Source organism: Haliotis cracherodii, unplaced genomic scaffold (genome assembly GCF_022045235.1).
Source record: "Haliotis cracherodii isolate W230 unplaced genomic scaffold, xgHalCrac1.p SCAF_3, whole genome shotgun sequence".
Classification (NCBI taxonomy): domain Eukaryota; kingdom Metazoa; phylum Mollusca; class Gastropoda; order Lepetellida; family Haliotidae; genus Haliotis; species Haliotis cracherodii.
The window spans coordinates 20,152,350-20,178,992 of record NW_027266286.1 but is presented as its reverse complement, the minus strand read 5'-3'; the positions used below and the strand labels follow the sequence as shown (position 1 = coordinate 20,178,992).

Here is a 26,643-nt window from a genome sequence, read left to right as displayed (position 1 = left end):
AACTGACAATGCTTCAAAATCATCAGTTTTTTGCCTTCTGACCCTATTTTGAAGTACTTTTGAATTGGCTATGGATTTGTTTTCAACAGTTTCATATTTGTTTCAGACATATCAAAATAGAAAAAGACCCTGTTGGTGGACAATACTATCTAGTTCAGTCAGTGAAGGATATTTACTCGTCAGTATCATGTAACTGAAACACGTTGTACAAAATGTGCAATCGCAGATATTGCAGAAAGTAGATATACTTTGAATCGCAATAATATAAACTAGGTCCTTGAGAATAAGATGGATAGCTCACATAAAGTCTCAAATTGGGTAGAGAGGTTTTTGAGCAGAATTTGTAATAATCAAAACACAGTTTGTAGTGAACAAGATGTTGTTAAAGGTAACCGTGTTATATTAGTTTGGTCTGGGTGGTCTAAATAAATTGGTTTGTTTGTTGTTTAAAGCCGAACTCCAGTGGTTGACATCATGAGCATCGTCTACGCAGTTGGATATGGTGATGACATGAATAAACGAGCTTGCGATTCTTGTCACCCGATTCCATTTGTCGCCTCTTTGGACAAGCATGGGTTGCTGAAGACTAATTCAAACTAGCTGTGTTACATTAAGACAGTATCCATGTACACTTACAAAGTAAAGACGGAAGTTGTGGAACAAGTTTATTATTCTTTTCGATATGCACGTAGACAGATCTAGAACAAAGTTTAGAGGGTCAAGGGTCGCCATTCGGCTTGTCCAAGCAGGACACGAGTCTTTACAAATACAGTCATCATATGGTGTATTTGAAATGACACGCAAGATGAAGAAAAACATTTGTTTTAACTTTCCATAGTGTAATACCTTCTTTCGCCTTTACTCTCTGGTATATTCATTCATCTGAATAAACAGCAATATTCAAGTGTAGTTAATGGATCCAAGTGTTATCCTTCAGTCATTGTTAAATGAAAGGATACGATCAGCTTTATACGGGTTACTATCGACAAATTAGCTTTTTGCAATAAAACCGACATCAAAGTAGACATTGTCCGTCAATGTATTTGTTTTTGTTTTTGAAAGCATATAAAGAGTGAAATATGAAAACAGCTGCTATACCGTATGAAGTCCATGTTTCAACCAACAACATTAAAGTTGGGGCCGCAGGTGATATAGTGCTTAGATTCCTTTAATAATTGATGCTCTTTGGGCGCCTATGAAATATATGTATCACTTAACTGTATATTTTATATATGAAAACTCGACTGTATCATATGCGGAAAACGAATTATATGAGTACGTGTTAAGATGACTGGCAGTCGCACCAGTCACACCCTGTTACTTGAAACCTATTTGATTCCCGAGGGAATTCATTCAGCTTCGTCTAAAAAAATAACAATAACTATGATAAATAAATATAGGATCACCTCTTGGTAAATAACATTACTGATCATTCAGTAAGTCTGAGTTACGTTTGGCTTAGGTTATTCTATAGCACCAGTTATTATTTTTAAATGAATCAATATGATAAATAGTCACATCCGAACGGAAGCTCTTATATATAAAGCAAAATCATATATGTGTAGTGATATCTCGAGAACAAATGAGTGATTGAGTGAGTGAGTTTGGTTTAACGCCGCTCGAACACATTAACCTTCATGATTAATAATCATGTCAGCTTAATGTGGGAGAATATATATATATATATATATATTATATATATATATATATATATATATATATATTACGTGAAAACCAACTCACCTTTGCTTCAGTCCTCGACGTCATCAAGTGACAGTATGTTGTACCAAGACACAGCCATGAAATAACATCACTACACAAAAACAAAAATAACATTTATTATGTATAGATAACATTATAAGTTTAGTAACATCTCACAAAACCTGGAAAGGATCTGAAACAAAAGGGTCCAAAGACCCTTTTTCTGTTAAACTGCTTTCTTGTGAAACACTATTATTTATTCGTAAAAACTGCATATTCTGTAACGGAATAAGAAAACTACTTGACAATTAACAATGGAGATATGTACGCATCGGAATCTCACTTGGTTGCATAGATGCATTGTGGAGCGAATTTAAAAAGGATATCTTTACCTCATTGGTCATACATATAGAGATGCAACTTTGTTGCTACTTGATGTGATTGCGTCAGAGAACAGAGTTGTTTTGAAACACGAATTAAATTAATGTATATCCTTGAGCCATAATAATTACTTTTCCTTTGAAATGGACACCAACTGTCGGTAGCATAAATCATGACACGTAAATGGAAATGAATGGAAATATTCCGTTGATAATAGTTTTACCAAATTATTTGTCTACAAAGTTTACATTATTCGGTATCTTTGTCGCGCATGTCATGTCAAAATGAAACTTGACACTTACAACCGGTATATTTGACAGGACCAGTACATATGTTTCCGATACAACGCTTTAATGTAAACATAAAAGTTAACAATGGAATATATAATGCACTAAATGTGAACGTTTAAAGTATTACAGCTAAAATGGATAGAATTATCAGAAATCTGCGGGCCATCCTATAGTATGTTCTTTGACATTGCTATTTGTAACTCAGTGTTTTACAATAAAGAGACCTATTTACACTAGCCAGTCTGCCTAAAATAATATTGAAGTGACACCTGGTGTCGGGACAGTCCTGCCCTCCTTGTCAAACTGGGAGCCGAGCGTATACTTCGAAAAGGAAAGTTTTCAGATTACTATGACTTTATGCTTTTTTTTAATTTTAGGAACGAACATGTACATGTATGACCAAAAATACGAATACAAAGATAACATTCGCCATATGTTAGTGTCCTTGCAACACTCTGAAGATTCACGTTTTGAGTATACCCACTAAATACTAAATAAAATTTGCAAAATCATTTTCATAACCACAAAAAATCTATTTGTACGATTCAATTGTAAGACTGTTTATCAAATCGTGATGATACCAGGTGCGAAAAGCGGAGCGTATCCTGCCCCACCGTGGCGCCCATCACAATCAAAACATGTTAAGTCACAGTGTTAAGATGCATCAAGATACATCATTGCACTGGATCCATGAAGTAAAATCTTATATACGTGTGTAACTCCAATATTAACTCCATATAACTGCAGCCAAAGCACTTTGACCATCCTTTATTCAAGTACGTATCTGGTGAATCATTGGGCGTAACGTTAAGAAGATGATGACAAGTACAGTAAACAAATATAGTTTCAAGATTCACAGTGACAAACTAATGTCCACAAGGGATTACTCCAACTTTCCAATAGTCATTGTCGAGCAATATTCCAACAGGTCCAACGTTTGGTGTCTAGATTTCACAACTTTTGAGATAAAATAGAGCATACCCTATCTACGAAGATTCCAAAGGGCGTTATTCGACTCTTGCTGAAAAATTGTTTGATCAAAGTAACAACATTCAAAGCCTCAGTAAAGCTTTCAAAATGTGTTAAGGTAGACATGTGGACATTTCCAAATTTGACGTATCCGTGATACAAGTTATGTTCGATGCAATTCCTTGTTTTCACTTGTACCATATGTTCCCGTGTTTTATCCAGGTGAAGAAGTGACTTACATTGCATGTGTTGTGATGGGTGACACTGGTGGGCCAGGATACGCTCACCTTTCACGACATCTGGCATCATCACTATTTGATAAACACATGCTTGTCATATAGTCGAAATCGTACAATCGTTTCTGCTTTAATTTGACATACACTAACATAATATAGTCTTCATCTCAAGTTCAAGCTACCCATCTTGATGGACAATAGTCTTAAAAGTGCAAAGGATGGACAGTACAAAGAGGAGCACAATGTAAGTGTTCAGAGACTGAGTGTAACATTACTTCACTTTTAGTAATATTCCAGCCATATCGTTGTGGCTCTGTATTTTCTACCCCAAGATTGTGACAGAGTCACTTGGAATGGGCTTTAATAACTGTACCCATGTGGGCAATGAAGACAGTGCTTAGAACCGTAATATATGAAGAGCAAAAGTCCAGCTAAATGACGATAGACTGTAAATAATAGCTTCTGGACGAGAGAAACCTGTGATTGAGATTACGAGCAGTGATCCACGCAGTCGGGGTACGATGACACGCAATCCACAAAGACAACGAGCTGGATCCACTGAGTCCACTAGGACAACAAGCAAAGGTTGTTTTACTGTATTCTATCCAAGAACCACCCTATCCACTATGGTACTTAACAATATTGAATGTGAGCTCCATTGATATTAACAGAATGTTGCGAAGAACTTCCCCCGTAAATGTCGATATCAATAATAAATTTTCATCTAAGCGTGTGGCTGATTTTTCAATAGTTATGAAGAGGTCAGGTAAGGTACAACACTTGGTGGCGTCCTGCAAAACAAGGATTATTCTTGATGACGAAACCAGGAACGCTGTTTCTGCTGTAACATGCGGTGAACGACCACATGCGATCATTGACCAAAATGAGAAAGTCTTGTTCATGATAAAACTAATAGAAAGTGGCAAATAATGTTTCTTTAGTGCCCTGAAGTACGAAAACAGAAGACTCCACTCGCATATTCTGTAATATAAATGCAATACCAACTAGTTAAAAACTTAATGATCATTGAAAACAAACACAAGTGTTTCTTCCCATCAATGGTTTACAAACTAGAGAGTTTTAATGGCGTCATTGGAGAGGTCCAAATTGATGTTTGAAGGCAAAACGTGCTCTGTCGGCAGCAAAGACAGTTAATTAATGAAGAGCAGAGTTTCCGTGAAAAGCGAATCTTTAAAAAAAGTGCACTTTTTTGCTGATTATGATGATTCTGAGTTGAGGCCCCTGCCAGAGGTATGGGCCGTGCTGCGCAAGAAGTGCTGACTGGATAAGGGACAAAGCTTCAACGGTTGTCGATGTCATTTCTGTTTAATGTGTTTGTGTGAGGAAACATTCACTTTTTGCAATTAAAAATTTGATGGTGTTAACGTCGAAGGCTCGGATACAGTAAGAGCCAGTTAATGTCGCTGATACCTCTTCAACAGACAACCACGACCATGTACCCATATTCACATATAGACAGATTACACAAGTAAATTGTCGTCTTGAAAATAACCAGTGACTCATACAGAAATACAAAATAAAATCGCCCACTTCAGCTCGAGTGGCATAAAAATGAACTCCATCTATAGATAATGTTTGTTGTAAAGTACAGACTGTAGCTATTAAGTAAAAACACCAAGGCCTGGTGAAATCAGGTGGGAAACGGTCGAACATGACACACGCGAAAGCTGATCGTAGTTTTCTATTTAGTTTGCTGAAAGTAGGAGTTAATTATCAGTTCTCATTTACCAAATTTATTATACTTCTAAATTTAATAATCGAACCCAACGCATTATCTTGGAACTTCAAATGCATAAACAAGACACGTGCCAAAGAAGTAAACGTCCGAGGGCTGCATCACTTCAGGCTCTCCTAACACATCAAAGTGACAAGCAGTGATATAACTCAAACACTTTTCAAAGTTTTAAAGTAACGTTAAACAAAGTCATCCACTCCCTCATTTGAAGAGTTTCGGTATACACTCCAAAATGATTGCAGAGTGGAGTTACACTTATTTTTGCAACGCCCTCAAAGTATTATTAATTTATTCCTTGCAACTGCTGAGACATTAATTGCGCACCAAATTTGAAGGTCAAGCCTGCCATGTCCGCATTCAGTGTAAGGAATCAGAATTCATAAACTCTCACTCACTAACTCTCTCACGTATACAGTAAACTGAATCATGACTGAAGTTCTGCCTCTGTAGCAGCGTTACAACTAACCCAACCCCGAAACAACGTGAAATTAATCATACAAATCAAAATGCATGGTTAAGCTTCAATACGACATATTCTTGTCATTTTGTACTGTAACAAAGCATCAGCAATCAAGTAACATTTCAAGATTGTAATTGTATGCCACAGTGAGAAATAACAAACACTTTCTAATATCACGCTGTGTTTGCATTTAATTGAGATGGTTTTACGACTGTGGCTATTATTTCCCGAAGAACAGGTATTAAGCTGAAGATCTAGACCTCATTCAAAGAAACTACTTTATCTAGTTTGATTTTCAAATAAGTGACGTCTCTTAAAAGGCTTCTGAGATTACACTAGTAATCATGCATTGTTGTCCTTTTTTTAATCAGGCTTGTTGAGTGGTGTCTTTGCACGTGTCCGTTTGTTTATTGTTTATTTGACTCAAGCCGTCGGGAAAGCATGACATGATATCAACCAAGTCACCGAATATGACCACCCGATTCATTGATTTAAAATCGCTGTGCAGAATTGCGTCCTTTGGGCACGGCAGAAACCTGTGATTGTAGGTTCAAATTTCGTTTTGCCCAAATTTCAGCACCATACCTGTGTTAAATGTTTGAGACCTACATGATCACTTTAGGCTTTTCTCACACATGAAGCTGACAAGCCGTAATATATAGAGAGAATACTGTTGAAAGGGGCGTTAAACCCACCTCACTCAAAAATTGAAACGCCTACGCACTGACAATATTGGCTTATTCAAACACAGAACAGCAACAGAGCAAGCAGCTTCGGTCCAATTGAGAGTGACATACTGTCACGTGAATGGTCATTTATTAATAAGAGAAACATATAATATACACCTCGTCTTAAATATCGCACCACACATTTTAAAGTAAAAGTAGAAAATATAATTTTCGTTTTTTTAAACTACAAGTACATATTTCATATACTACACCATCTGTGAACATAATATCACAAACACACCCTGTTCCGAGCTACACGTGCATGCTTGCGTTGAGCATGCTTGTACCGGGGGTCGGTTTGCTAAAAATGCAGTATGCACATAGGCGTATGTTGTGTTGGCAGACACAGCTAAAATTTGGTTTTAGGCATAAATTAAGCTTTATTTTGACCAACCTGTGAAATGCCCAAGCGTCCAGTGCCTCTGAACCAAAGTCGGCAAATTATTGGTATGCACCAGACTTGTATGTCATGTCGTGCTATTGGAGCACAACTGAACATTAATCACACTGTCATCAGCAGGCTAATACGTTAGCATACTGCTTCCGGTGAAGTGAAGGAATGGACCGAGGTCTGGACGTCCGAGAAAAACCAATGACAGGGAAGATCGTGTTCTCGTACGCCAAGCCAGACGAAGCTAAAAGTCTACTTGTACAGAGCTGTGACATGGATGGCATCCATAAAACAGAGTGTCCATCAGCACCATCAGACTACGCCTAAATTCTGCAGAATTGAGAGCAAGACGACCAATCAGACGTCCACTCCTCACAAATCAGCACCGCCATGCCCGTTCAGCCTGGTGCCAAGCACGTGCTCGCTGGAACCTGAAGACATAGAGAAGGATCCACTGGTCTGATGAAAGCAGATTTTTGCTGCACCATACAGACGGGAGGGCACGAGTTTGGAGGCAGAGAGGCACAGCATATGATTAAAGGAACATTCAAGCTGATGTTCATTTGGGGATGGATCCGTCATGGTGTGGGGGTGTTGTTCCTGTGATTGTAAACTTGACCTCATCACAGTTCCCGGAAAACTAAATGGACAGAGGTACCAGAACTCGATCCTGAACGGTGCTGTTGTGCCTCATTTCGATAACCATGCTCTCGCCACACGTCCAGTCTTGATGGACGATAATGCCAGTCCAACTCGTGCTCGAACTGTTGTTCAGCATCTCAAACACAAGGTGACAAGATATCTGACACACTGAAGAAATATTAGAAAGGTAAATACAGAATTATCAGAACATTGAGGGTGTTATATAGTGACGTCGTATCATGTTGTGAGGGGTAGCCTAGTGGTTAAAGTGTTTGTTCGTCACGCCGAAGACCCGGTTTTGATTTCCAACAAGGGTGCAATGCGTGAAGCCAATTTCTGGTGTCCCCCGCCATGATATTGCTGGAGTATTGCTTAAAGTGGCGTAAAACAATAATCATGTATTTAGTGACTTCATTTGACTTCAAGACTAGACGTAGACTTGCTTCTGCTGACTACGTCCAAATGTCTAGCTGTGTTGGTGTTCCTGAATATTTACGATGAATAAAACACGATCAAATGAATAGTTTCTTGAGCGGCGTTGCGGTGCTTAACAAAAATTTGTTTTACATTTACTGAAACTGTTGTAGGTTTTGGCGAGGTAATTTCACATATGAATTCCATGTAAAATAATATTGCTTCAGTATCATCGTTTATTGCCGTCTGAACCTATTTTGAGATAATGTTTATAAAACCTCAGAGTAACTCGAATCGGCCGTTGATTTGTAATCAAGTTAGTAATAAGTGGTTTCATATTTGTTTCAGACATTACAAAATATAAAAAAGTCAATGAAGAATATTTACACGTCAGACCATGTAACTCTTAACACTTTGTATAAAATGTGCAATGGCACTTATCGCAGGGAGTTGATTTATTTTGAATCGCATTAATAATATATGGAAACTTGGTCCTTGAGAATAAGATGGGTAGCTCAAAGTCCCAAAAGGGTTAGAGAGGCTTTTGGGCAACATTTGTAATCATCAAAAGACAGTTTGTACGGATTCTCTAGCAATCTGTTGTAAGGGCAGTTTTGTTGAAGGAAGCTATGGACATTGTAAGTAATACCATACGTGAAACAAGCGGACTTATTGGCTGGGACTTCAAGTTATCCGAGTACAGTCGTCCTTCAAAAAAGATTTTGACGAGGGTCAACATGAATGTGTCTGAAATAGGTATACTGAATCGGGAAATATCCCATAATATAAGTTTTGAAATGGTATTGTAATAGTTGTAGGTACAGGGATACATGTTTGATTGTTTGTTGTTAATAGTCCAGCTATATGACGGCGGTCTGTAAATAATCGTGTCTGAACAACACAATCCAGTGATTGACATCATGAGCAACGATCCACGAAATTGGGATCAATGACATGCATCAACCAAGTCAGCGAGCCTGACTACCCTATCCCGTTAGTCGCCTCTTCCGACAAAACAAAGTCGCCTTTTACGGCAAGCGTGGGTTGCCGAAGACCTATTCTACCCCGGATCTTCACGGGCGCGATACACGTACACTGCAGTAGTATTGATAATCTTGAAGAGCTTTTATTAGATAATCAGTCGGAGTTTAAAGCATCCATCAGTGTAGTCTGTAGAGATGTGAATGCTCGTACTGGTCAACAAAACAATCCTCTCGTCTACAAAACGTTATTGTTCATAGTAACTGTCCATTTCCAGAAAATGAAAGCATATTTGTTGAAGATCGGAAATCCCAAGACATTGTCATTAATACATTTGGTCAGATACTGTTAGATATGTTGTATACATTTCAGTTGTTTTTGTCAATAGGATAGTGTATGGGGATACTCTTGGTGAATTTTTCTGTTGTGGAAATCAAGGCGCTAGTGTTCATTATATTAACATGTTGAACATTGGCGATCCTTAATTGAAGTTTAGAGTCTGATTTACCTTTGGAATTGACATGTAAGTTCCCTGATATGAATGAAACATAAAACAAATTAAGAAATGAGGCTGTCACTAAGAAGAAACTAATATGGAATGACGAAGTTCCGCACAATTTACTGCGCAAGCTAAAAGAAAGTTAAAAAGGTACTTCTCGACAAATCTGATAATGATATTGTGGAGACAATTGATGACTTTGTTCAAATTATGTTAAATTCAACATTTTTTTATGAGAAAAGAATAAAAACTGAACATGGATTAAAAAAAGCACACGTAATGTCCACAAAGCGCTACGGAGATTTAGAACTACACGTACTTGACTTGACACAAAGAAATACTGCGAAAGTAGGTATACATATAAAAATTGCTCTCGGAGATAAGAAAATTGATATGCGCATAGACAAGACAAACTAAAAACGTCTTTTAACAACCCTTCTGCGAACTTATGCTGAAGATAATATAACAAAAGCACACTGGTGTTTCAAATGATGCATTATTCAGAAGTTCACCATGGTTGAAAACGAAATAATAGAGGCGATAAATCACCCCCAAACGTGAAACGCAGCTGGCCCTTATAATGTAGTTATTGAAATGTTGAAGTGTTCTAAATGTGAAGTTATGCCTTTTCTTTGCAAATGTTTTAATAATTTATTTGAAAATTGGTTTTACTCTAGCATATGGTAGACTTCAAAAAGGCTTCTGATTCCGTTAATCGACATATGAAAAGCTGGTTTCCGAAGGCAAATGTTTAGGGTTAATGTATTCTAATGTGAGGTCATGCGTTTGTGGGGATGGTAAAACATGTTTCTTTGTTTTTCCTTTGGGCCTAAGACAAGGCTGTATTTTGAGTCCGAGCTTTTTGTCATCAAAGAATTATTTTACGAAATAGCTTCTAATGTTTCCAAATGTTTCCAGATTTGATAGAAATGATACTTTTCGCAGACGATGTCATTTTAGTAACAGAAGGTGGTCTAATAGATTGGTATTCGATGATCAGTTAGTCAGTATAGTAGATCACAATTCATATTTAGGAACCTTGTGCTCATCACACAATGAATTGGAACAAAATGTGCCAATGACGTATCCTTGCTTGCAACGGAAGCTTTAATGAGTGTATGTAACTGTGTAATTTTATTATAAGGTTCTGAAGTATTGGGATTTCAAAAGTATGACTGTTTAGAGAAGCTTAACTTCTTTACATGTAAATATTTTCTACACCAAATTGTATGGCTTATGGTGAATGTGGTACCGTATTTTATCAGCTCTCAGATTAGATGTTTAAAATATACTTATTTAAAATTCTTCATCTTCATGAACAACGTCTCCCTAAATTAGCTTATACCATGTTTATATATTTAGATAAAAAGGGAACGAATAATTGGATATCGCATATAAGAAATCTTTTATTTTCTCATGGTTTTGGTATTATATAGCTCAGTTGGAAATTTCGAAATCGGTCTATAAATATGTTCCACCAAGAACGGCATACCACTTTAGAGGATAGTTTGCGTTATGAAATTTACAGAACTTTCAAGACTTACTTCAGCCAGAAATATATTTATCAGTTCACATGACGTAAAAGTTAACAAACATTTAATTAAATATCGACTTGGTTTACTAGACCTATAAGGAAAAAAACTGTCCATTGAAAAATCGAAAGAAATTTTTTCATACTGTAATATAAAGATAGAACTTGGTTGACTCGCTGATATGGTTGATGCATGTCAATGTATCCCAATTGCGAAGATCCTTGCATACGATGTCAATCACTGCAGCTGGATTGTCTGGTCCACACTCGATTATTGTTAGACCGCCGTCATACAACTGGAGTACTGCTGAATGCTGCGTTAAACATAACTGCCGGGAAGAAGAAAGTACACACCTATGTTTGATGGGGGCTAAACCAGAAACAAACAAGAAGTGGTAATTCGATGGTAATATATTTGATACGGGTGTCATAGGCGATATCACATGGGTCATACGAATGAGGATGAGGTGCCGGTTCCGTCGCAGTGACAAACCTGTGCCCAAATATCGGTCATCGCCTGGCGTCGTCACGAGTGGTCTGCTTAAGCTTGATCTTGCGTCAGGGTACCGACAGTCTGTCTGTAATGTTCAAACAGTCTGACGATGGTTGAACGTGTATAGTTGAAGTTCTTGCAATCGCAGGTTGTGTGTCTGACACCCATCTGCCTCATTCCTTCGGCTTGCTCTCAGTTGCGGGTGGTTTAGAGGGGAGGCGCTAAGGGGAGGGAAGTTGGCAGCGTTCGAGGGGTTGGGGTTGGAGAACGGTGTGGGGTTACGAGTGTACAGAGATAATGTGTTTGTGCTTGTACGTATAATTATACAAGCAGTTTCGAAAGACGGGCTGCTGTATCGTCCGGCTGCCGCTTTTCTTTTTGCAATCGCTTAATTTTGCAAACCGTCCCAACATTAAAACTTTGCATACCATGTGTCTAACCTAGGTGAGTAGTTTTGGGCATATAATGGCCCAAGGTCAAAGTCATTGAAAAACTTTTAATGTTGCATATATGATCATTTTGTATCTCTTATATTTTGGTCCTAATTTGAAGAAATGAGTTGAGTTTAGAGAAAACAATCATTGATATGAAAAGAAGATCACCTTGAGCATAATTGAATACTCCAGCTGTGAAAGTGTGTCAAAGTTGATAATTTCTCTAACTTGATAATTATGGTTACTTAAACCATAAGTAAGTATTTTTTCAGTGCACGCACTCTAACTACCAATTGAGGAACTGAAAATGTTACATCAACAACCTGAGGCATGAGGCCAAGGTCAAGAGTAACACTTTTGGCATGTCTCAGCAAGACGTCTCAACTCCCTGTGGATGAACAAGTGTTCATAAAAAACTTTACAAAAGTCAATGTGTTGTCTGATTCACTAGTTTTATGAGGGGCATCTTTAATATTTGTAATTACAATTAAGTATCAGTTATAAGTATCTTTATACTTTAGTATGTACGCAATTTTAAAGTTTTAAAATGTTATAGTTATAGTGACAGGATGGCATTTTATGGCACTCGCATCCACGCCCCCCTTACCTATTTGCGCGTTTAAAACATTGAAGCGCTCCTCTTTACCAAGGAATAACATCACAGCATGGGACAAATTAGAGGAAAACAGGAAAAACAGTTCCACCAATCAGCAATTGTGCTTCAAGGTGCCTTCGGTTTCTCCTTTTTCCATAGACGCGCAGTTGTCACAGGCTTGAAGGTTCGTTATTCTGATTGTGTTTCATACATTCATTGCAGTAGGAAGGTCTGGCGTTGATACGAATACAACGAAATTTATCGAGTCTTGGTGGCTACTGTATGCATATCACAAATAGTGTTAAGATGGTCTGATACATTTTGAGCTCACGTGTACTGAAAGTCCGTTGTATTTGTTCAATGGCCAATGTCGTCGTACTTTATATAACTTCATAGCTGCAATGATCAAGAGATACTTGAATGTCGGCGTGCATGTTGCAGACGTTGAGCTTATACTTTGTAAAAAAACTGACAGTCTTTGTCCAAGTGTGAAGTTTAAGCTTGATCTACCCGTTCATTCCAGCCACGCCTTGATTATCACGTATTTTACATTTATGCAACAGAAACGCTAAACCTTTATATCAATTATGAAGGCATTAAATGTAATCAATTCCCGATATTTATTTTGTACTAGATGATACAGACTATCCACCATATAGTCGGTCTCTTTTGGCCAGGATAGATTTTCGTTTAAAGTGATGTTATATAGGATGTTTGACTCTCAATACACTATATTTGAAACTCATGCAACCGAAAATAATCATTCGCTAATACAGTGTATTTGCCAAAATGGGTGTGAGTGAGTTGGGTTTAACGCCGCTTTTTAACAGTATTCCAGTTATATCACGGCGTATCGGCTTAATGTGGGAGGAAAGCCCGTGTGATACAGGTTTCAGACGTTTAGCACTTCGGTGAAACCCACGTGCACGGGTATGGTGCTGACAAAACAAGAAACATAATCGGGGCGAACCGGGGCGAACTGGGGCGAACCGGGATTCGAACCCACAATCATAGGTTTCTGGCGTGCCCAAGGAACGCAACTCTGCACAGCGAATCGCGGCGCCTGAGACGATAGGGCCACCCGTGCCCCCCGTATTTGCCAAAACATGTAACACTGATATTGCAGCTGTGAAATTGTAACAATAATGGTAAAGAAATCAAACCATTAAGATCATTACTGTGCAATCAATTAAGAATTGAACTCCAGTTTTTGTGGGTTCACTGAAGTTTGAACGAATTCACAATGTTCTTTAAATTCGTATGAATTCGTATGAATTTAAACAGAGCTTTGATATCATTCAGTTTTGATAATTTAGCACTTGAAATTTACACCCGTACATATACAGATATCGGTTTCAAAAGAAAAACAACTGCCAAATATAGTGACCGAAATTTGATCAAACTTGTTTGCCTTGCCACCTCAACACATTAGTCGTCCCGTGACGTCACTACTTATGACGTCACGGTGTAGCACGGTCTGGGATGGAGCATATCGGTGGCCCGGTGACAATTTGCGGCGATACAAACTATCAACTTTAGACCAAATTCGGTAGGGGAAATATCTTGCTCCTTTATCAGTATAATGAATAATCCTTTCCCAATATCGGATATAATTTGTTGGAAGGAGGAGAGTTTTGTTCGTTGTATCAGGCGGATCTGTATTGGCATACGTTCGTAGGGAGTATGTTTTGTACTGAGGCGGAATTATGTTGTGACACCGGCAAATGTTCACAAGGTAAAAATTCATAAACAATCTTCCACTATCGTGTTAACGATTTTGACAGTTCGCAGGCCTGTAAACCCACAGTTTGAAGTCATGTGACTAGCTTCCCAACGAATAATCGTCATGGAAAGCCTGTAAACTTTAAAGAGATATTATTTGATAAAAAAAAAATATTAAACTGATCTTTCTACATCATAAGAATGTCTGCAGAATAGTTACAACGTCAGGATGGTGGAATCACAATTGTGTCCGATAAGCAACTCATTTTAAGGACATTGGTGTGGTATGTTGTATGATGGGACACGCGACGATATACACTGAAGTCCTTCTAATTGAAGCTATATATTTTCAGTCATTAAAACAGTCGGTTTCTTGTCTACTGCAGTGCCATATTGTCCTTGGCACTATATTTACAAGTACGAACTGCAACAGGCTATTGAAGAATTTGTTTTGGATGAGAACAATTGTAAGAAACTGGAAGTTACATTGTTTTGACATTGTAAGGCAAATGACATCAATTCACTTGTGGCATAGGCGCACGTAAGCCAGTGATATGGCAGTGTAAAAAAAAAAGAAAAAGATTAAAATTACCCTTTACTATTGGAAAAAAAGAAGATTTCATTGGTTCATATCATTTATTATGTACAGAGTATTTTGAAATAAATGATGTAAATATATCGGAGTGTATACAGTTTGTGTGTCACGTTTGTTATACTTGAATGCTTATGTTCCCCTATTTTTTGGACTTCAAATATTGGAAAGAACCAAATGCCCCCCAAGGTCTCACGATGATAATGACAATGATGTAGATACAGTTCAGAAAAAAGAGATACATTTAGTATAACATTCCAACACGTAACACTCTTCTGGGAATGGCTAAAATACAACATTCGATGGTTATTATACCAAATAGCATTTACTTTTTATTTGAAGCTTCTCAAGTGTGGATACAAAAAAATGTTCAAACTATAACTTTGGTTTGATATTTTTGTTTCAGATAATCATGAATTAGTCAGAAGAGAACTGACAGTTCTATTGAGAGTGTTTTTAAATTTTAGTTTTGAAGAGTTTCAAGTAAAGGGCTTGATAAAAATATGATCTCACAAATACTTAATCACGACAGCATAGTGAAAAATAATTGGAGTCTGTGTACTCTCAAGGCGACAAAACATTACAATATTATCCACAAGCCGTTTTCATTACGGAAATATTTTCTCAGTGCATAATCTTGTTTTCAGATACGTGCAGTTACAGTCAAGAACAGTTCTTTCGTCGCAAGCAGCCACAAAATTGAGCAATAAATGCCACATTATTTATTCAACATCAATTATTAATCTACAATACTTACATGTATCTTGTGAAAGTTTATTTTTCAGAACATTTATAATATGACCGCAATATCTTCCGGAATTTCTTCATTGCAAAATAAAAAAAGAATGGTGTAAATATATTATATCTTCAATCAAACACTAAGGGTTGCAAGCGCTATCTTCATATGGCGACACAACGTGTTACATTTGCAGCTGCCAGTGTTCGTTTTAAAAACAGATATTTGTTTTGCAAAAAAAACCAATTAAGTATTTATTCATTACAAGATTATACTGCATCCCCCTAGTGTTCATATGGAGACACATGGGGTTACATTTGCAGCTGCTACTGTTCGATTGCCCAAAACGATCTAATATCTCTGTATAGAAAGTTACAGCTGCATCCCAAAAGTTTGTTTACCTACTTCTGGAAACCAATTTACATTCATGTTATTTGCTGTTTCATCAATTTCATCAATACCCTTGCTGGCGATAAACCTTTTCCTTATCTGACTACTCGGTTTCACAGTAAAATGGTTTTCAGAATCGTGCCAGTAACCACATTAACGAACATATTGCAGAACAAATTTGACCAAGCCGGAAGTAAAGAATGGTTCAAAAACTGAGAATGGTCATTGAATTGTTCTGTGTAATGACCCCAATGTATTTCATTCGTGTATTATGTTCACTTCTTATAGAATAGAATTTGAAAAGTATGAAACATGAAATAACTTACCCCGATAAAAAGTTGTAGTCAAAGGGTTCAAGGATTCAATATTTTAATTATTTTTCTTAACGTGGCCTCTTTCAAGCTTTGCCAAAATACCATAAATATGAAGCCGTCACTTTTGCATGGTGAAGGTAAATTATTTTTGCTTATTTCATCGAAAACATTTATAAATTAGTTTTAACTAGAAACGGTGTTCGTTCGACAAACACTGAAGCAGCTCCTCTACCAGCAACTCATGATCAGCCGGTTTGCATGTTGCTCAATTATTGACAACAAGCAAAATGAGAGAAAATTCGACCAAAGAGATCTTTTCCCAAACGTTTCAATCTCTGCGTTACCTTGACCTGTGTAATGAAATCATGCCCAGTAGTTTTTTCGACAGGTTGGTAACAAGATTTGATGCACAAGAATAACCTTACAGTGATCTTTCTGTGACCTCTCTGTGACCTTGACCTTCAGGACAATTTACGTCCAAAGTCACTTGGCTCGCAACCTCAATGTGGAGATGATATATACCAAGTTTCGTGAACAAGTTTTCTCGAGATTTTTAGCACATGAGTGACATTTCAATTACCTTGACCTTGACCTTAACATGACATGTGTCAAACAAATTCACCAGGAAACCTATATGTCTAATATATCATATATTATTGTCATAGACCTTGAGGTGGACGGTGGCGGATAAATCCTGACGGGACTGCTTAATTATGGCGATTTGAATAGGACTCTTATTATTTGATGATACTACACAATAACATCAAAAGCAGGTGAACAAATTCCAGAGATGCAACTATAATTACGAAAGAATGGATGGGTATGTTTATAAACACATTTAAAAAAAATATAATCACACATTTTAAAAATTTTTTTCTTATATTTTAAAAATAGTTCAAATGACTAGTGTTCTATTTTGGGTATTCTGGGCAGTTCAGAAGTCAACACAAACGGTTGCAATATCAACCCCTCGTGTTTTAATGACACTAACAGCTGCGGATGCAACGCTTAGTGTTCACATGTTTACACTAGGGGTTGCAGTTGCAACCCTTAGTGTTCATAGAGGGGCGGTCGGGTAGCCTAGCGGTTAAAGCCTTCGCTCGTCACGCCGAAGACCCGGGTTCGATTCCCGACATGGGTACAATGTGTGAAGCCCATTTCTGGTGTCCCCCGCCGTGATATTGCTGGAATATTGCTAAAAGAGGCGTAAAAAACAAAATCACTCACTCACTCACTAGTTTTCATAGTTACACGAAGGGTTAGGTAAACACTGGGGGTTGTAACAATGCGTGATTATGTCTTTTTCCTTGGTGCTGTTTAGATGCGTGACTATATGCTATGGCGTTGTGCTATGTTGATGTACTATTGGGTTGTCGTATGATGGTGAGTGACGATGTGCTATGACATTGTGCTGCTGTGATGGATGACGATGTGCTATGGCGTTGCACAATACCACAATGTTTGCTCACGTAATCCCAACGAAATAGGTATGGAAATGACTTCTGTTTCATGTTTGTGAAGAAAGAAAAAATATTTGATAATATGTTAATCTTCCAGTTTTCATAGTCACATAGCTATTTGATGGTGATTAATGAACACCGTCGGAATCGTACAATAGACTCGTATAGATGTTTATTATTATGAAAAGGATTTTGTCGCCTTGTCACACGATAGTCCTTTCTTATAAATCAGAAGGTAATTTTAGTAAAATAAAACCAAACGGGTGGCCCAGTCGTCTAAGGCGCCGCGATTCGCTGTGCAGAGTTGCGTCCCTTAGGCACGCCAGATTGTGGGTTCGAAATCCCGGTTCGCCCCGATTATGTTTCTAGGTTTGTCAGCACCATACCCGTGCTCGTGGGTTTCACCGAAGTGGTAAACGTCTGAGACCTGCATCACTTCGGGCTTTCCTCCCACGTTAAGCTGACACGCCGTGATATAACTGGAATACTGTTAAAAACGCGTTAAACCCAACACACTCACTCACTCAAAACCAAACAAAGCTCCTTCTGGAGACGAGCCCACACGCGCAATTAGGCATACACACAGGAACTAAGTTATTCTTCCTCCGGAAAATGCAAATCGATGCAACGTGTGGACAAACGGAAAGGGATGGAAGTCAATGCAAGTCCATCGTGTCCAATCCTTGACACTATCATGCGTGCATGAAACATAAGGCATATTTACATTCAACATAGACGTCTATGTAGTACACGGGTCAATACGGTGTCTCTAGTGCAACCGCGTGTTCGTAACTGATCAGTCAACACGACTGCAAAGAAGCTGGAGCTGGATATTAAGTAAACCCAATCCCTCCCAAACAATATCGATGTGTACATATCCGGTTGTAGTAAACTTAAACATGTACATTATAGCTACAACCAACGAAGCTATTGTGGTTAAATTTGGCTTAGTAGTTTAACTTAAGCTTCATGTATATCAATGATCCTAAACCGTTTAACAATTTTAAATAGCCGATATCCTTCCACTGACTTACCCACCTGAGCTAGAACTAAAGGAGGTCAGTGAAACCGCCTCACCATGTCCTATTTAGATCTGTACATATGATTCAAAACGACAATCACTCTCCGCAAGACTGTGTCACAAAAGGGATGACTTGAACTGACCAACAGCTAACGTTCACTTGATATATTCCAGCCGCTCCAGCCTTTGGTGTCTACATTTATGAGGTACAATCGAGCATGCTCTTTCTGCAAAGATTTCATACGTCATACGACTCTTGCTCAAAGGTTGTTTTATCCATATGTTTTCAGGTAAACATATGTTTTGCCCTTGGTTTGCATTGGTTTGTGACGTGTGCTACCGGTGGTGAAAGATACTCTCACCTTTTCATGAACGTCTCGTATCAATATTTGACATTTGATTCATAAACACATGCTCATGATATAGTCGGAATCGTACAATCGACTCTGTTTTTAACAGAAATTTCTTCTGATTATGAAAATGTTTTTGCCGCTTTTATTTACAAACTATTTTTGAACACATGGACATCTCCTTACAATGATACATCTTTTGAAGAGGTAAGATATTTGTATTTTTGAAACATTTATTTCAGTCAATAAATGAAGTGACTAGTACATATGCTTCATCACATGATATACAATTACAAGGCATTCATCACATGACATTGTTACTATGTAAACCAACACCAAATATAATCTTTTAGAAAACTACAAATATCAAATATTACGTGCCAACTACAACTTCATCTTTACGCACAGGGAAGATGTTTGAGGGAGAATCTACGTGGGGTGTAAACTATTTCACCGAGAATCTACGTGAGGTGTAAACTATTTCACCGAGAATCTACGTGGGGTGTAAACTATTTCACCGAGAATCTACGTGAGTTGTAAAGTATTATTCTTGAGCGCCACCGAAAATCTGCAAACTATTATTCTAAAAAATCTCCTAGCATATAAGTGGTTGCAAGCTATTTCACCGAGAATCTACGTGGGGTGTAAACTATTTCACCGAGAATCTACGTGGGGTGTTAACTATTTCACCGGGAATCTACGTGGGGTGTAAACTATTTCACCGAGAATCTACGTGGGGTGTAAACTATTTCACCGAGATTCTACGTGAGTTGTAAACTATTTCACTGAGATTCTACGTGGGGTGTAAACTATTTCACCGAGAATCTACGTGGGGTGTAAACTATTTCACCGAGAATTTACGTGGGTTGTAAACTATTTCACCGAGATTCTATGTGGGTTGTAAACTATTTCACCGAGAATCTACGTGGGTTGTAAACTATTTCACCGAGATTCTACGTGGGTTGTAAACTATTTCACCTAGAATCTACGTGGGTTGTAAACTATTTCACTGAGATTCTATGTGGGTTGTAAGCTATTATGCTCGGGAGCCACCGAGAATCAACGTACGTTGTAAACTATTTCACAGAAAATATATGTTGGTTGGCTGGTTGGTTTTTTGTTTTACGCCGCACTCAGCAATAACCCAGTTATATGACGGCGGTCTGTAAATAATCGAGTCTGGACCAGACAATCCAGTGATTGATATCATGAATATCGATCCATGCAAATGGGATACAATGACATGCATGAACCAAGTCATCTAGCCTGACCACCCGATCCCGTTAGTCGCCTCTTACGACAAATATAGTCGCCTTTTAGGGCCGGATCTACCTTCACGGGTCGAAATTATATGTACGGTATGTTGTATACTATTATTCTTCAGGACCACCGAGAATCTTCATGGGTTGTAAACTGTTAATCTCCAAAATCACCTAGAATCTAGGAGGGTTGTTAACAAATTCATTGACATTTTACGTGGGTTGAGAACTATATCACCGAAAATATATGTTAGCTGTAAACTATTATGCTCGAGAGCCACCGAGAACCTACGTGGGTTGTAAACTATTGTTTTAAAAATCACTAAGAATCTACGTGGGATGTAAACTATATCCTTAAAAATCACCGAGAATGGGCTTGGTAGTAAACTCTTTCACCGATAATCTACGTGGGTTGTAAACTATGATTCTTAAAAATCAACGAGAATATACGTGGGTTATAAACTATTTCACTAAGAATGTACGTGTGTTGTTAACTATTATGCTTGATAGTCACCAAGAATCTACTATTATTCTTAAAATTCACCTTCTTTCAGATAATAAAATTACATGTTTTGAAGCAACGACGGAAAATTCTGCTTCAAACACACTCCCCTTCAACAACAACAACAACAACAACAACAACAACATCAACATCAACAGGCACACATCAAAACCATTGAATTGTCAGTCTCATTTCAGTCTGAAACATTTGTAATTCTTGATCATTATTTTGATGACTATATGGATCTAAAAAATATATTTGAGCTAACTGTTGTTACACAGTGAAGCCCTGTTAAACGGGACAGCCTTTTTCCAGTGAAATCGACCAGAATAACAATTTCCGGTTTGATGAACCATGGCCACGGAGATATATCTGTATGTTCCTATGTACCTATATATGTTTGTTCCCCAAAATAATCGTTTGTCATAATATGTCATGATGTAACATATGTACCTATTGCTACGACTAGACAGAAAATGGCGCGGCTATGATGTTAACCACCGAGTAAAAGAAAGTATACGCCCATGTTTGATGGTGGCTAAAAATGAAACAAACAAGAATTGGTTATTCGACGATGATGTATTTGATACGGATTTTGGACCTTCAGTTTGCAGTGTTCAGCCTAGTAACATTTTGATTTAAATTTACAAGTGTATACTTTCTTTTGTCCGGCACTTGGAAGCCTCTTGAAATGTACAGCACTGACATCATGTCTGATCTAAGACTCATTAATAAGTTCTTAAAGATGAAATGCATATGGAACTCACACACACACACAAGCACACACACACAAGCACACACACACACAAGCACACACACACACTTACACATACATATATATTGCGCCATAGTTTTATCGTTTATCGAGTAACAAGATTCTTTTGCGATAATATCTTTCAGAATGGTTCACACATTTAATGGATGATTGCAGCCGTCAATATTTCATAATGTGTGCCTACACGAAGTCAATCTGAGACACATTGCCACCTATATCAGCCATTACAATTGTCTGTTGCTCTTCCACCAAGGCTCGATCGTTTTTCAAAATACGAGATGTCGATACTTTACAGGTGATAATGCGTTTTACAAATCGTTTATAGCGACTATCAAGCAGAAGGAAAATGAGAGGGTTAAGGGCAGAATTGGCAAAAACAAGACAGAATCCAATAATTTTGAAACCATGCCAAAATTCGTTGAAAAGGCCAGGATCAAAGTAATACCATATGAGGAATGTATGTCGAGGCAGCCAGCAGAGGATGAAAACCAAAACGAGGCAGAAGACAGTAATAGCAAATGATTTTCTCTTACGGAATTTTTTGTCCTCTTTTTCGACATTCAGTTGACGATTATCTCCCTTTAATGGTGTTGATGACGTAGGCTGGGTTAGGGTTGCCTTAGAGATGACACTACAGAATATGAGGACATAGAAAGGAAAAATTACAGCAAGTGGAATAACGAACAGCAAAACAAACCGCACTGCGGTGATGATCTTTGGGTAGTCTTGCCCCCACGAAGCTGTGTACGCGAGACAGTAGTACAGCTTGCCTGTATGAGACTTGGGTGATTCCACAACAGCTGAAATTAGGTCAGGAATCGAGATGTAGAGTGAAGTCATCCACACGAACGCCAGAATGACAGCGGGAGAGAAACGTCGCCTTGAGGACCGATGACGACCGGAAATGATCATGTACCTTTCAATGCTGAGAATTGTCAGTGTGAACACCGATACGGCTGTCCCAAGTGTTTCAGCAAAGTGACTGAGTTTACAAATCGCTTCACCATACGGCCACGAGAGAAGGTAGTACCAAGTAGCATTGAAAGGAAGTGACACGAACAAAATAACAAGGTCCCCAATCGCAAGGTTGATGACAAATACATTGTGAGGGGTGCCGAATGTCTTATGCTTTATGAAAGAACATAAGAGCAGAATGTTACCAAAGATACCAATGATAAAAATGAGGACAAAAACAAGCGGGACTGCAACAGCTTCCGGTTGGAGTTCGTGATGATCAGAGTCAGAACAGTTGATGTTGCTGAGAGTCTTGTTGCATCCTTCCTCCACGCCGTCGTCCATCACAGCCTACATACAGCAGCCTTGTCAGCACAACCTGAAATATTAAAGAGTATTAAACTTCAACTGATCATTGAAAGAGTTTCGGTCTGGACAATATTTTAACAGAAGGATAGGAACGAGTGGCCAAGTCGTCTAAGGCGCCACAATTCGCTATGCAGAAACCTACCATCGTGGCTGTAATGTTGTAAACGGCTCAGACATGCATCACTTCGGGCTTCACTGACACGCAGACATACAACTGCGATACTGTCAATGCTGCGTTAAACTAACGCATTCTATTATTCACTCACTCAAAGTAGGCAGCATTTGAGTGTGTGTGTGTGTGTGTGTGTGTGTGTGTGTGTGTGTGTGTGTGTTTGAGTATGTGTGTATGTGTGTGTGTCATTGTGTGTGCTCAATACGACATGGTCGGCATACACACTAGTGACATTACTTGAGATAAATCTTTTCGTATAATTTTACCCAGCGGAAGCTTTCGTTAGTATGTGTGTATCTGAGGTTTCCTTGAAATCATCTTCTTGTGAAAGTGATACACGATATTCCATAGATATTGGTGTTTTAATTAATTATTAACCACAAAACAACAAACAAGTAATATCATTTAAGATATTTACTCGATCAGTAAACACATCGGGGTTAAGATATACTGAACTCGTTCAGCTCATTTACACCTTTAGAAGACATGTATGAAACTGTCATGTGAAAATCGACAAGAAGAGGAAACATCTTGCAGGCAGATCTGCATATCCAACATTTTCAACGGCCAAAGAAGTTGAAAATGTCAACTCAGCACAGTAAAGTTTCCAAGAAATATGATTGTAGTTTCATTTGACTCAACTGTTTGTCATTCTTTGTAGATTATCGATTGCCATTTTTATTTGACAACACACTAACATATCTAATATCTGAACCTATTTAAAGCGTAGTGACCAGCTGCTCTGCTATGTCTCACGTACTACACTTCCTGTTATGGTGATGGCGGGGTAGCAGAGTGGTTACAGAGTTCGTTCGTCACGCGGAAGGCTCCGGTTCGCTTCCCCGCATGGGTACAATGTGCCCTCCTCCATGATATTGCTTGAATATTGCAAAAATGGCGTAAAACCCACCTTACCCACTGACCCATGTAATGTGGTGTTAATTATATAGCACACGTAAACTGTTTCGTGCCTCATCTCCTTTTGAGCCCCTAGACAATGCGTAACCATGTGCGTAGTGACGAAACCAAGGTAGGCGCTTCAAAACTCACTGATGAGCTTCAAAGTGTTCGCAAAGTGTGAAAACATATCTCAAAACTTACTTTTTCACAAATGCACATTTTAATCAAACTTGATCTGATAATATTTTCTTCAGAACAATCGTATGCACCGATGATGTATAGGCCGCTCTTTGTCAACTTCATGTCTGTAATGTCATGTGTTTGATCATGTCGTGCAACCATTGAAACTTGACTGTAATAGAGTGCCTCGAAATCAGGTGACGGTAACAAGATGGCGCCTGATTTCTCGCCTCGCTTGGCGAGGCATTATGACGATCAAATTGACACGATGCTGTCATTTGACTATCCAAATGTAAACAGAAATACATGTTCTCAAAGGTAAGGCTTTGTGTAATGTGATTGTTATTAGACGCGTAATGAGAAATACCTCTTAAGTACTCGAAACCACAGTACGCAAAGAGAGGCACTGAAACAAGAATACAAGCAGTGGTACTGACAACCCAGTCACCCACTGCCTGAAGCTTCTGATCATCATTACAAGCGCGTACTAAAAAGATAAACTGTTCAGATGTTGGTTTTAATTCGAGATGCACGCAAATGTAACCATTTGCAGTCACCTGACTCCCAACCCTTACCCGGATTATAACCACGTGATCAGGACCCCCAGGATTAGATATTATCGTTCATGTCTTAAGGGTTGAAAGTTTTGAGATAAAAAAATCCATTTTAGTTCAACGGATCGGTGTTTAGCCGTGCTGTTGTCTGACTTCGGGTCCGTTTCGATTTGATAGTGTAGGTCTCTAGTTGAGTGTCCCATAGAGTTGAAATGTTTGGCGACGGGTTTGGTCCCTTTTATGGTTGATGTGGGCAAAGTGTTCTTTGAGTCTGACCAAAAGACGTTAAAAGATGGTCCTTGTTTTTACCCTGTCTGGCGCTCGGCATTAAGGGGCTAAAACAAGGACTGGTCGACTCGGAGTCAGTATACTGTGTCTGAGTGGGGTATTCATGTTAAACTGCGGCATGGTATCTCAGTGAGCTAGCTCCATAAATCGGCATCAGTCCGGACTAGTACAAGCAGCCACACAAACACACACGTACATGCACGTCGCTATATAAGTGCAATAATCTTGGACGCGACGTTAAACCCCATTTCACCTCACCTCACCTCACCTCACCTCTTTGAGTCTGATGCAAAAGTGTCGTGTTGTTTCTCCTACACACTGTTTCCCACCATTTGGAGCAGTTTCGTAAGTAGATTATGTTTCTACTCTTACAGATGAAGTGCATTTGGCATTTGGCCTATAAGTCTGTTGAGAGCCATTCAGCTCGAAACTAGTCACCAATACCAGAGGTTACTTTTGGGTTTTAGGCCAAAACATCTTCTTGAGACGTTCATACAGTTTGTCTCTATGTAGGTGCATACTCCAATCAACTCACACAAAGTGAAAGACAGTATCCAAGATTAGAAATTACTGTGTGGTGTGTTTGGAACATTTGTAAATCGTATGGAAGTGTGTGCTGCAATCTGAGAGAAGGTTGAGAATCGTTATTAAATGGAATTAAATTTGCTGCGCATTTCATGTGTGGGTGCAGAGGTTGTAATGTATTGGGTATGATGTTACAGTGTATTCATGATTAGCAATGTTCGGTGGTGGGTTTGTGAGGCTTGTATGGTGATGCCGTTGTGGTGTTATCCATCAACCAGAATTTCAACAAAAACAGAAAGATTGAACTAGTGGAAAACAGCTTAATGTACCGGCAGAAATATTCCCGATCCAAATGGGATCACATAGAGGAAGCGATGGGATTTGTTACATAGCCTTTCATACTTCAAAGAATCCACAATCTGAACAGTAAAACGCATCAGCCATTGGTTCACGTCGACAAAAAGTCAATTGCAGAAGACATGGTTTAAAGTCACCTGCTGTCGGTATCTCAGACCTGTAATTGGATCAAAGACAGGCTGTTTGAGTGTAACAGATGAAAACAGATGGCTACTCATCCAATAACAGGAGATGCTTTTCAAATTATTGCCAGATTATTTTAGGATAGTTTTATCTGATTTCACATTTCTTCCTTGGCACCATTGTATAGATTGTAAGTAGACTATTTTGTGTGAGGTTTCCATGTTAATCAAGTCATCTTAAGAGTGGAAGTTTGCAGGGGGGTGGGGGTGGGGGGTGGTTTGGGGAACGTTGGTGAGGTTGAGGTTGAGGTGAGGTTGGGGGTGAGGGTGGTGACGGATGTGTGGTTGTGCAGGTATTACTTGAATGTGTGTTACGGCGATAGTGTGGTACTGCAGGTATTGCTGGAAGGTGTGTCACGGCGGTAGTGTAGTTATGCAGGTATTGCTTGGAGGTGTCTGGCGGGGGTAGTGTGGCTTTGCAGGTATTGCTTGAAGGTGTTTGACGGTGGTAGTGTAGTTGTGCATGTGTTGCTTGAAGGTGTGTGGCAACGGATGTGTGGTTGTGCAGGTATTGTGTGAATGTGTGTGATAGTGGTAGTG

General features: G+C 38.6%; 1 protein-coding gene across 1 annotated transcript; it reads right to left on the bottom strand.

Annotated features, from left to right (window-relative positions):
• Positions 1-21,698: 21,698 nt before the first annotated feature.
• Positions 21,699-22,921, bottom strand: LOC139475169 (neuropeptide CCHamide-1 receptor-like). The gene has a single exon (XM_071258425.1). The coding sequence runs from the start codon at positions 22,919-22,921 to the stop codon at positions 21,803-21,805; it is 1,119 nt and encodes a 372-aa protein (XP_071114526.1). The 3' UTR covers positions 21,699-21,802.
• Positions 22,922-26,643: the final 3,722 nt, after the last annotated feature.